At 34.3% G+C, this 12,661-nt stretch overlaps 2 protein-coding genes across 2 annotated transcripts; one reads left to right on the top strand and one right to left on the bottom strand.

Moving 5' to 3' along the window:
* Positions 1-386: 386 nt before the first annotated feature.
* On the bottom strand, positions 387-4,908 carry LOC113858090 (fasciclin-like arabinogalactan protein 15). The gene is made up of 3 exons (XM_027490544.1): positions 3,541-4,908; positions 1,369-1,488; positions 387-797 (listed from the first exon to the last, which is right to left on the bottom strand). The coding sequence occupies exons 1-2, from the start codon at positions 4,829-4,831 to the stop codon at positions 1,415-1,417; spliced, it is 1,365 nt and encodes a 454-aa protein (XP_027346345.1). The 5' UTR covers positions 4,832-4,908; the 3' UTR covers positions 387-797; positions 1,369-1,414.
* A 4,604-nt stretch (positions 4,909-9,512) lies between these two features.
* On the top strand, positions 9,513-11,302 carry LOC113858789 (probable carboxylesterase 15). Its single transcript, XM_027491541.1, has 2 exons — positions 9,513-10,417; positions 10,607-11,302. Exons 1-2 carry the CDS (start codon positions 9,543-9,545, stop codon positions 10,917-10,919), a joined length of 1,188 nt encoding a protein of 395 aa, XP_027347342.1. The 5' UTR covers positions 9,513-9,542; the 3' UTR covers positions 10,920-11,302.
* The last annotated feature ends 1,359 nt before the right edge of the window (positions 11,303-12,661 follow it).

The following is a 12,661-nucleotide window of genomic DNA, read 5'->3' as shown; positions in this document are numbered from 1 at the left end:
GTTCTCGTGTGAAGTTTTACTTACAGCCATTTCAATTATAAAGGGATATAAATACTGTTTACACAAATCAGCTCTTCACAGGAAGCATTGTGAACCATTGATTTATCGATGAGTAATAGAAAAGGAAATTAAAAATAAATAGCGACAGATAAACTTTAATAAACATGCAAAAAAAATTATTATGACAGATTTGTAACCAACATTACTCCTTTTATATAAACACGACTATAAACTCAAATAAATTTCTTTGATTATGACTAATTAAATTGTTCCACATAGATGAGTGGCAATTATAGGAAATACAAAGAGACCATGACGAAATTTACAGTGATAAAAGGGCCATAAAGAAGGAAGAGGAATTGGGTAACACAAAATCATTACAGAAAAGAATCATTTTATTGCTGTATTTTCCATTTGCATTTCTTGCGTAAAGTTACTGACTGAATCAGGCACAGATTCCCTGCCAACTTATTACACAAAACCTTTTCATCCCACCAGCACAACCCCCCAACGAACTTGGCACCATTACTATTTTTTGGTGTGGAGCACCATTACTAATTGAATCTAAATTACATATATAATATATGCACTATATATTGTATTATGTGGAGACTTGAGAAGCTTATGCTCTCACGCCAAGGACCCAAATCCACAAGGAGAAAATCAAGAGGGAGAAAGAGTAAGAACATAACAAAACGTGGTAAAAACCAAACCCATAAGACTTGTTATTTAACCATTCAAGAAACCTGGCCTTCATATTGCGTTGACTTTTTACATCTTTGGAATATCCTGTGCATCTGCATCAATGCATGTGCAATAAATATGGAGTTAGACAATGTTAAAAGAAATTAAATGTCAACTTAAGGGCAATTGGGAAAATAATGTGGTTAGAAAAATGTATTAACTAACCCCACCAACCTCCTAAATAAAATGAGAATATTGGGAGTAATAAAAAGAAGCTTCCTATGCCCAAAATGAAGCTTCTTTTATATTTTAATATTTGGTATTTGATATTCAAACTCAAGTTGGAGATTTACTAGACCCACTTGATACTGATAACAAGTGGTTGACCATCACCAGGTCAAAGGCCAAATGGCATGCATTTGTTTGAATTGAACCAAAAATGAAAAACTCAGAAACATGAATAGATGGAATTTGTGCTTTGAACATCTAATTTCACCGACTAAGGAACACTATCAGTAACAGTAAAGATAAATGAGACTACGTGAGAACAAGAGAACCAGATGAAAGTTGCCATGCACGAGCAAGGCAAACATTTTTTATGATTCAATCATTTACTGAAGTTAACAAGATCCCAGCAAATGAATTAGCTAGTTATCACCAAACATTGGTAAGCTAGAATCTCACCATTGTTTTTATAACTGAGTCTTGCTAGCATCCCGATGAGAGCTCTTTATTGGCAGGAGATGAACCTAGAATTCTGTCCAAATGTTCCAAGCATCCAACATGCTGCTTCCAACAATTTTCCTGCAGTACACCATTTAAACTTTAGCTTAAACAGAAACTACTTAATTATCAATTACAAAGTATCAGTGAAAAAGAAGAAACATTCATTTTAACAAGATAATCACAGGGTCCAATATTACAAAGTTGAAGTCAGGAGATTACCAAGGTTGAGATTCAATCTATCTGGAAAATTTTGTCTTATGATATCATTCACCATTTTCCTCTCTTTTTTCGAGATATTATAGCTTTCCATTTAGTTCCCTATTCTCAGTGCAAGCATGCATAAAGTAGGAATTATTTAAGCACTCAACAATTTCGTGTGAAAGGGTGAACTTTCTATGAAGCAAAAGGTTTAACTTGGAGATGATAGATCATCAAATATGATTGCTAGTTACTAAATGCATGACAATTGTTACAACTGGTGGCAAAATAAAGACAAAAATTTCAGCATCAGATAAGATTCAGGAAATTCTATTAACATTCAACGAGTCCACTTTTCTATTAAAACAATTCAGGGATTTCACTCCACTTTTCTTGTTTCGCTATAAGCCCAACTTTCAAAAGTTCCTTTCCACTTTCAGAAGCTTGACCTCAAAAGCAAATTTTCAAAGGATGTAATTTGATACATTGAGTGGTGCCACTGCCACCTATTTCAAAAACTACAAAACTATTATTATTACTCCAAGTGAAAAACTAAAGCCTTAGTTACTACTTTTATGTAGCACTTTCTTGTTTACTGATTTTTAATGGACAAAGGCAAGGCATTTTTTAATTTTGAAAATTTGTTCAACGTGCCTTTTTTCAGGATTATAGTTAAATATGCTTAAAAAGTCACCTTGCAACAATGATCACCCGAAACCTTAGTGACAAAGGATTCCATAAATTAGAAAACTACATCGTCATATTTTGTTAAAGGAAAAAAGTTAAGACCTTTACTTTTTGAAGTCTTTGACTAGTTTCTTAAAGCTTAAGAATTCTATTTTTCCCACATCAATATTCCCTGTATTTTCTAATGATCTAACCTAACATACGCAAACCAGAACAAGCAAAATAACATAATAAATAAATCTTCAACCTCAACAACTAAAGTCCTCTATTACAACCGTATAAATAAATTCTCACATATTCCTAACCTCCCCATTCAAGAAACTACCTTAAATATTACTCACAATTCCAACCTCCGCCCCAACAACACACTGTAGAACCAAAAACACGCTCACTTGTCCAAATCAATAGCATGAAAACAAAAAAGCATGCTCAACAATTAACAAAATTGACCAAACCCAGGCCAAGTCTAGCCACATACCAAAAAACCACTTAAAAAGTAAACACAAAGAATAAATAAATATATTCATCCAACCAACTGTGTGTTTGACCTGGATTGTTTTTACTGATTATTTGAAAAGAAAAGAAAAAAAACTGTAAGAAATTTTATTCAGCACCTTTTAAAAATTAGCTTATAAATTTTATTATTATTTTTATAAAAGAATCAGCTTATTTCATATCAACAAAATTTCATAACTTATAATCAAAAGTTATCAATTTATTTTCTAGTCACCTTTTATTTTCTCATTTAATTCTTAATAATTAATTACTTCCAATGCAAATAAATATTACTCATAATTTCGTTTTTTTTTTTGATTTAACCCCCCAAAAGTAATTTTTTCATACAATCAAAACATAAGGCTTGTTTATTTTAAAATTAAAAAATCAAGTCTCGCACTTTTTAACCAAAAGCACACATCCTACTAAAAGTGTGTGGTGTGATTCAGAAATAATTTATAACCTCAATCACAAGAGTTTAAATTCAATTTTCATCAAAATCAATTTTATTCTAATTTAAGTCAAACATACACATAATAAATTATTTTAAAATCACTTTTCACTCAATATCCAAACATAACACCTATCTTCTATAATAAAATATGGCAGCAATCAATTACTATAAATATAATAAATTAGTAAAATAAACAAACACGTTATCATCACCTTTCTCCCCATCTTGACTTAAGAAACACCCAAACAATAGAAAAAGTAAAAAGTAAAACTAAAAGTGAAAAGAAAGCAACGCACCTCTTCTCTGCTTAACGACCTTAGCGGGTAGACCCGTTCGGGTTCGGGTCGAACTCTTAACGACATCGACCTCTTGAGGCGGAAACAGAACCCCATCAATCCCCTGAACGGAGATTCTGCCATCAGTATAAATATCCGGGTCGAACAAATAAGCCGACCCGTCACCACGCCCGAACCTAACCGAGCCATCAGCTTCCTCAGCCACCACCTTATGCGGCAACCTCAACGTGTCGTATCGAACCTTCCCGAATCTTCTAACCGCATTGTACATACTCTCTTCGGTTTGGTATTCGGGTATCAGATGATAGTACATTATCTGTTCCGGTGAACCCGGTTCACTTAACTGTTCCGTCGTTAACTTTGCCATTGCTTCGTCGTTAGGAGCTAACACCGTTAACACGTAACCTTCTGAAACTAACCGACCCATTTCCGTTGCCAGGGAAGTTAGGTTAACGAGTATGTCAGCCATTTCGTTGTAACCGCCGTAGAGGAGGAGGGTTTGGATGAAGTCTTTTACCTGTTTTTCGCCGTTGAAGTGGTGGTGGGGTCCACCGGGTCCCGGCGCCGGCGCCGGAGCGAGGGAGGGGCCTGGTGCCATGGCGTCGTAGATCGGAAGGATCGGTGGGGAGCCTGGTTTTTGCGGCGGTGGTTGTTTTTTCAGGCGGTGGGTTCTCGGGTCAACTTCCGGGGCGGGTTCGGGTTTGACTGCCGCGATGGAGCGGAGGGTGCGGCGGAGGTTGAAGTCGTGTTGGACGGAGCGAGGGATGAGGAGGGAGTCGATGCCGTGGATGACGCCGTCGGGTCGGGTTATAGTATTCGGGTGGGTGACCCGGGAACTGTCGATGGTCCACTGGAGAGTGTGGTTAGTTTGGAGAGTGAGGTGGTGGCTTTTGGCTAGAGTTTGGTGTCGGGTCGACCTGGGAGGGTATTCGGATTGGGTGATTCGGGTTGGGATGATGTGAGACATCAAGAGGGTTTGCAGAGAATGAAGATTGCGAGGTTCGAGAAGGAACCGTTTGAAATCGGGGTCGAGGTCGCGTTCCAGTGCTTCGTTTCTGGGTGCAAAGATTGTGATGTTGTGTTTCATCACTGTGTTTTCTAGGGTTTGGAGGAGCATGGCTTTCTCCACGAGTTCTGCGAGCTCTGTGTAATGCGAGTCCAATAGAGCCACGAGGATTGAGTTTGAGTTTATTTGAGGCTGTGAAAGGGAGAATGTGGTGGCTGGGAAGAGGAAGAGGAGAAAAGTGTAGAAGATGTGGAGCTTCGTGACGCCATAGATGCAGCAATCCATGGCACAGCACAATGAAAGAGAGAGTGAAAAACGGTAGCTATGTTTCTGTGTTGTGTTTGGGGGGGTACTAAACCAGGTGGTGGTGTTTGTTATGTTTTGCTTGGTGGGTAAATGCCAAGATTTATTATGGTTAGGTTATGTGTTTTCTGTTTATTAGATGTGATGTGAATGAAGGGTTAGTGTGTTAATGGTGTGGTTAATTGTGGATGAAGTTGGGTTTAGCGGCTTAATTATGCTGATTCTTTTTCTGCTTTCACTTACACGTGGTTTGGGTTAATCAAGGGGTGTCGGTAGCTTTGGGAAAATTGTTGGCTTACGTGGCAGTGTTTGATTGGAGGGGAAGAGGAAGCGGTGTGAGAACGGTGGTGGGAAGCAAGAGCAGAACAGAATTGGGATGGGTCCCAGTACACCCCAACTGCTACCTGGCTCGTTAATGAATGGCGGATAGGTAATTTGTTATTAGATAGATAAACCCACTGTCATTAACAATAATACTAATTATAATTGTAACTGGCTATTTTCACTGTCTCTTCACGTGGATGTGCATTTACTTTTCACCTTCTTCGTCAGTTGACCAGAATCACCACCATTCCCTTTTTCTTACAATTTTCTTTTTATGAATTTGTTAAGTTAATTTTTAAAAATATTTAAAATTTTATTATATTAGAAATATAAAAATATAATTTTTTTTTATAATTTTTTTTTACCATTAACACTTAAATTTAATTTAATTCAAAGACTAAAGTTAAGAAAATGTTATTTTTAGTAGTTAGTTTTATATTTAAGTCATTAATTTGTCGATGAGTTTCTAATGTAAATTTCATTTTTTGATTAGTGGTTTTTTGGCTTTGCATGGTAAAAAAGAAGGATGCCATAGATGTGCTCCTTCAAATAAGTTATATATTTATGAAATGGTGAAGATTATGTGAATTTAATGTGGATCAGCGATCGTGTCTATACATGGAATAGTGTAGATTGATGCACCGAAGCAAATTAAGAAAAGATACTACTATGGACTTAAGAATTGAGAGTGGTGGTGCCCACTTCATATGCTAATTTTGTTCGGGGTATTAGCTGAGCTGTTTCTGTCCTCTAGAGAACCAAAATGCAACCCTTCAGAAAAATACATTTGGAATTAAGAATGCAAATTATTTCTAGAAAAAGCTTAAGGGGATTGCAAGAACCACACAACACTGTGCATGTGGGAGTTTATCCTATGTTTGGTAGCTAGAATAAATTGGAAGGGAGAAAAAATAAGATAAAAACAAACAACAATGAAGGGATTGGATAATATTGTTTGTTAAGGGATTTGGATGAACAAGTTTAGAAGGAAAGTTTATTAGATATTTGGTGGAGACGTTTGAAAATATAACAAGGGATTCATACCTTCTTTACCTTTTTCCTACACAGAGCACAAGTGTTGTATGTATGGAGGGTGACCTATCCCCCACCGGGGCTGTTAATCTGTCTCTTGATCTTTCTTTTCTTCATCTTCACTTTTATCTTCTCATGAATGTGAAGATTGAAAAGAGGTATCAATCTTTGATTGATGGTGAAAGAATTCATCGATTTATTAATTAATTAATTACTATGAATGTCAACCCAATTGCATGTATGATTTGCATGGATTCATTTGTCAAGATTCTCTATAGCTTAAAGTTGCTTACGATTACTAAATCAACCACAATCTCGATGTATATATAATTAAGACATAACGATGATAATAGTGTGCAAATGCCATGAAGAAAAACGAGGGTGAAAAATGGCTATGTCATGGTTATGGTTACATATTTGCGCTAATAATTAGTCGCATAAAGAATGAATTGACTATAGATTTGGCTCGTAAACAGACAAGTGGAAGTGATTAAGAATAAGAACGTAATTCTATAATCAGAATTCGGTGAGTGAGTGGAAGAAGAATCCATTATTGTATATTTAACAATGATTTTTATCACATTATTAAATGAGTTTGGTTTTGTGTATCCCTCAATAGTTTGGTAGGAGAGAGGCACTTCTGGGGAAAAGCATTAAGACCATATATGCCTATTTTGGCTTCCTTTCCCTTGCTGATCATGTGTGCGAATTTGGTTCTTTAAAAATAATAAAAAACATATAAAGTAAAAAATAAATAAAATCATTTATTATTGATCTAAAACTAATTAAATTTATTAAAATACTTAATTCAAATTAGTAATTAATTAATATTTACATTTTTTATTGTTTCAAATGAGCTAAATTCTAAGTTTGCAGGCTGCTTTTTGCCCCTAGAAATTTGTCGGTGGCACTATAATCATTTAGTGAAAATTATTTCAGTATTTGGTATTTATAATTTTTGACTTTGGCATATCTTTAAGTAGTTGGCATGGAATATAATTACGAAAAGTTTGAATTCACCAAAACACCCTTCTAAAATTAATGCCAAAACTTAAAATCCTGGGAGATAATGAAGGGTATTGTGGACTATATTGACTTGACTTTGCTATCAAACAAAACACCTCGTCAAAACGAGTGTGCTTGCTTTTGTTTTTGTGATTGGATGATTAAACAAATTCAATATGTTATTTTCTTTAATATGTATTTTATAGTTTTGTGAGAATGGACGTCTCACTTGTTTTATATACAAAACATATGGGTTTGTTTAGGTGTATTTTTTTGTCTTCTTCATTTTTTGTCTTCTGTACCATGCATAGCTAATGGTCAAATTTCGAGCTTATATATTTTGTTACAGTTTGGTTAAATTTCCAAACAGATTACTATATATACTTTAGATTCTGCTTCTTTATACTAACAATTAAGCTCAAATGTAACTAATGATATACTTACCATATATATATATATATAGAGATTCAAGATAGCTAAACTTTTATTTATTAAATGAATTTAGATCCAAGTTTGAATAATTTATTTATAAAAGTGTGTGGATTTATATATCTAAACGTGTCTTATCTCCTCTAAACCCACATATATGATATATTATAATATATAATAAAAAAAAGATAATTTTTTATACTGGTATAAATTTAAAAAATTTTACACTTGATTCAAATATTTTATTTAATTTATATTTAAGAGTTAATAAAGTAATAAATTATAATTTATCAAATGTAATAAAATAGTTAAATTAAATAAAATTTTTAAATTTAAACTAGTGTAAGAAAATCTTACCTCATATATAATTATGCATTTGTTATATTTCATAGAAACTTATAATTTTTCTTCATTGACAAAAGTTTAAGTTACATTTTTTACTCTCTTTGAATTTCAAAATTATCAAGACCGTGTCTAAAAGTTTTGAAACTTCAGACAAAATTGTCAATTGGTTAATTAACTTAGATTGTTATTGAATCTTAATGGGTGTCCAGATTTGTACGCTGATGAGTGGGCCTCCATTTTGTTGTTGTGCTCATAAGAACTATATACATGAAAAAAAAAAAAAAAACTATGTATAAAGTATTTTATATCGTCAATTATCACATAAATTTGTGTGAACGTGCGTGTTTTTTTTCTAAAAAAAAAAAAAAACTTGTGTGTACCTGAAGGCTGTCTTTTTAACTTATTTATTTTTAACATTTTTTAGTTTGATAAGAATTATGAACCTTCTCACTGCTGCAAAGATGATGAATGCAATGAGAAGGATATGTATTCCCGTGACAAGAGAATTTTGTGTCATTAAAATTCAATTAGGTGCAGTTTAGATAAGTTTTATAACAAAAATGTATAAACAGTTAAAAAGTGAAATAAATTAAACCTTTTACAATACTTAAAATTAATTTATGGATATTAATTTTTAAAAAAATTATCTTATCTAACTTGTGGAAATTTTAACATCTTTAAATTAATTTTAATTTATTATATAAAAATTTATTTGATCTTCTTTTTAATTTATGATTTTGTTTGTGAATTTGTATTTGTGTTTTGGATACCGTGATCAATGTCATGTAATGATTATTATTTATTTTATTTATCGTAAATAAATTAATTTTACTTTTTTAAACGAAAGTGTAGCTTTAATTAAAAAAGTTATGATAAAATTAATTTCAATATTAAAATATATTTCTATTACATTTGATAGCTTAAAATTAATTCTATTAAATTAAAAAAATGAACATGCGATTGCTTTCGTAAAAAATACATGTCGTGTGGGAAGGAAAATAAAAAGTGTTACTTCCTTAACATATATTCTATACTTTTTGTGAAAATGGACTTCTACACTTGTTTTAATTCATGTATGGGTAGGGTTTGTTTAGGTGAAATTTTGTCTTCTAGTATTTTGATTTTTTTTCTTCTAGAATGCTTTTGTGTAAGCCGTGGTTAATTAATCAAATTGGAGCTTATATTTTATCTTATAGGTAAATTACAGTAAGTTTTGTTAAATTTTTAAGTGAATCATTATATCTGTAAAATAAATTCAAATAAATCCCTACTGATCATTAATTGTCATTCACTTTTGAAAAACCATAATTTAAAAAAAAACTGAATATTATTATAAAAATTAAAAAGAAACTCATAACCTACATTATAAATCGTCTTAAAGAAAACGTGATTAACATAAAAGTGAATTAAGCACTTTAATATTTAACTAAACAAGACTACTTTAATTTACATGATGGAGTCCAACAAGAAAATGCACAACTAAGAGCCACACAAAACAACGTAGAGTCATCCGTGAAGACAGTCCACACAAAGACTAAACCCGCCATCTTTGTCTTGCATGGCATACACAAGTCTAGAAAGCAAGCACAATGAGAAAACGCCATTTCTTCGCGACAATGCATCGATCATTGTCATTCACCTCTTTTTCCTCCTTTTCATCATTTTTCTCTCTCTTTATATTGCCAACTTTTCCTCACATATGCACCACAACTTCAATACACTGTTTCTGTTTCATTTGCTTATTCCACGAAAAGAAGAAAAAATGTCCAAAATTTCTGATTGCAAGGCCACCTTAGTGGATGAGTGTCGTGGTGTCTTGCATGTGTATAGTGATGGTTCCATAGTACGCTCTTCACGCTCAAGCTTCAACGTTCATGTCTCTGACGATGGCACCGTTTTGTGGAAAGACGTTGTTTTTGACCCTGCCCATGATCTTCAACTTCGGCTCTATAAGCCAGCCGACTCATCCTGCTCCAAGCTTCCCGTTTTTTTCTACTTCCACGGTGGTGGTTTTTGCATCGGCTCGCGTACTTGGCCTAACTGTCAAAACTACTGCTTCCGGCTCACTTCTCAGCTTCGAGCCGTTGTAGTTTCCCCGGATTATCGGCTTGCTCCCGAGAACCGGCTCCCTGATGCGATTGAGGATGGCTTTGTGGCTGTTAAGTGGCTACAAGCCCAAGCTGTGAGTAATGAACCGGATCCCTGGTTGAGCGATGTGGCTGATTTTAGCCGCGTGTTCATTTCGGGTGACTCTGCTGGTGGTAACATGGCTCACCATTTGGCGGCTCGGCTTGGAGTTGGGTCGCCAGAGTTGGCGCCAGTTCGGGTCAAGGGTTATGTTCTATTGGGGCCTTTCTTTGGTGGAATTATCCGTACCAAGTCCGAAGCTGAAGGACCTAAAGATGCTTTTCTCAATTTAGAACTTATTGATAGGTTGGTAAATTGGATGAAGTGTGTTTAAATTTGCATCATGTTTACATAGATTAACAATGGTTCAACTTTTTTAATTAATAGGTATAAACGAATGTAAAAATAGTGTCAAATTTTGGCGTGCATTGGATCATTTTTGTTTTGTTATTTTGTTGCAAACTAGTGAAGGGTTTGTGTGTCTTGATTGAACAGGTTTTGGAGGCTTTCTATACCCGTTGGGGACAATACTGATCACCCAATTGCTAATCCGTTTGGACCAATGAACAAGAGCCTTGAAGCAATTGATCTAGACCCAATTCTAGTAGTGGCTGGAGGAAGCGATTTGCTTAGAGACAGGGCAGAGGATTACGCAATGAGGCTTAAGAAGTGGGGTAAAGATATAGAGTATGTAGAATTTGAAGGACAACAACATGGCTTCTTCACTATTGATCCCAACTCAGAACCATCAAACAAGTTGATGTTGATCATCAAACAATTCATAGAGAAGCATTCCGGCAAAGTTTGAGAGCTTCAAATGTTCCTGCAAGCTTGCAACATGCATGTTATTATGGTATCTTCCCTGTTGGTCCCAAGTTTAGAACCAATAAACAAGTTGTTGTTGAACATCAAACAATGAGGCATGGGAAAAGTTTGAAGGACTTCAAACACAATCGACTTGCATGCTTACTGTAGTAGCTTTTAGTCTCAAATTTCAACTCCTAATGGGTTTTAGACACGCGTGATGACAAGGGCCAAAAATAACATTCTAAGCCTTGCTAAATTGCAATCACAAAATTTTCACCTTCAAAGCTAATATATGCCGCAATTTCTCTGAGCATGCCGGTAGGTTCGACATGGATAATTAGTTTTTCTGTTCTATCCCTTCACAATCAATAAATGAAAGTCAAAGGATCTCAAAATAAAATGACTCTAAAGGAGAACTCAATAATCAGGAAGTAATATTTGTTCCTTTTTATCACAACATGCCAAATTCTTGTTATCCATCCAAACGATGAAAACTAACTTATAACGCTAACTCATTTAGCTCTCTTACATACCCAGTATGAAACATAACGTTATCATTTCTTGTGTGCACAAACACATACAAGGCATATTAAATGAGAGGGGTTATTCTAATGTCGGAAATATAATAAATGACCATTAGATACAACGATCATAGTTGATGCAATTCCTTCTATATTAGTAATTTGAAGCAGAACCTGCTGCTTGTCCCAAACGATTGTCACCTTCAGTGTTAGTTAAATGCTGGTTATTTGATCCTGGAAATAGACATTTGTAAATGAAAGACAATAGATAAAAGTAACAAACAGGGTTTAGATTTTTTAAAGGAAAAATGGTGTTACGCCAACATGGTATATGGAATTATCATTTCATTCAATACACCATTGACACTGCATTTAGCCTAGACTTCAGAGATTCCGAAGATGACTGTAATTCTGATGGTCCTGTTCGGTCTTGAGTACTTGGAGATCTCCTGTACGAACTTTCTAAAGATGTAAAGTGAAGAAAATTAAAAGCCTTGCCGATGCATGTATCAGCTTCTAAATATTAAAACGGTCCAGAAAGTCAAGTGTGAGCTACCTTGAGCTACGTGCGGGATAAAATGCTTTTCAAGATCAGCATCATTCTCAACAACAGACAATTGCACAGGAACACAAAAATCACAAATTGCATGATAACAGAGTGAAAATAACCTTCCAAATTAGCATAAGAATACTAGTACTAGATGGATTGAACCTAAAATTCCTCTCATTTCTCTCTCTTTCCACTGCCTCCACCTCCACCAATTACTGGCTGCAAAAACAAAAGAAATATAATGAGGATAACACAAAACAGCAAGAACCTGATTGGATCTTAGAAACTTATGGTTTGCGAACACATGGGACACGTAAAAACTTTTGGTAATTCTGAATGAGTTGGTAAACCATCACACTCATTTAGCCTCCATATTTCCAGCATGGAATACTACTGCTATATGCCAAGACATGTTCAACAACAACTACGCACAAATTTTTTAGCTTCCTTTCACTTAGTTATCTCCAACTGCCATAAGTGAACACTTCTCTTTGAAACTTTCTAAGATTTTTTGTAAAATCCAATGTCCCTCACCATTTTTCTTTTCCTTTAGCACTACTATTATCTGTTCACTCATTATTTCATGAAACATAACTGTAATAATCATTATTAAGATCCATGTCCATGCACACAAACAGATACGGATATAAAATAACAGAAAAACAAAACGTA

This window comes from Abrus precatorius, unplaced genomic scaffold, assembly GCF_003935025.1.
Source record: "Abrus precatorius isolate BTA unplaced genomic scaffold, Abrus_2018 Scaffold2, whole genome shotgun sequence".
Lineage (NCBI taxonomy): Eukaryota > Viridiplantae > Streptophyta > Magnoliopsida > Fabales > Fabaceae > Abrus > Abrus precatorius.
This window is presented reverse-complemented; position numbering and strand designations above follow the sequence as displayed.

Excerpts from the sequence above, each read along its gene's own strand:
- LOC113858090 (XM_027490544.1), bottom strand. The coding sequence starts at position 4,831 with ATGGATTGCTGCATCTATGGCGTCACGAAGCTCCACATCTTCTACACT. Across the intron at positions 1,489-3,540 it reads GGTCGTTAAGCAGAGAAGAG|GAAAATTGTTGGAAGCAGCA; the intron begins GTGCGTTGCTTT and ends GGTGTACTGCAG.
- LOC113858789 (XM_027491541.1), top strand. The coding sequence starts at position 9,543 with ATGGCATACACAAGTCTAGAAAGCAAGCACAATGAGAAAACGCCATTT. Across the intron at positions 10,418-10,606 it reads AATTTAGAACTTATTGATAG|GTTTTGGAGGCTTTCTATAC; the intron begins GTTGGTAAATTG and ends TTGATTGAACAG.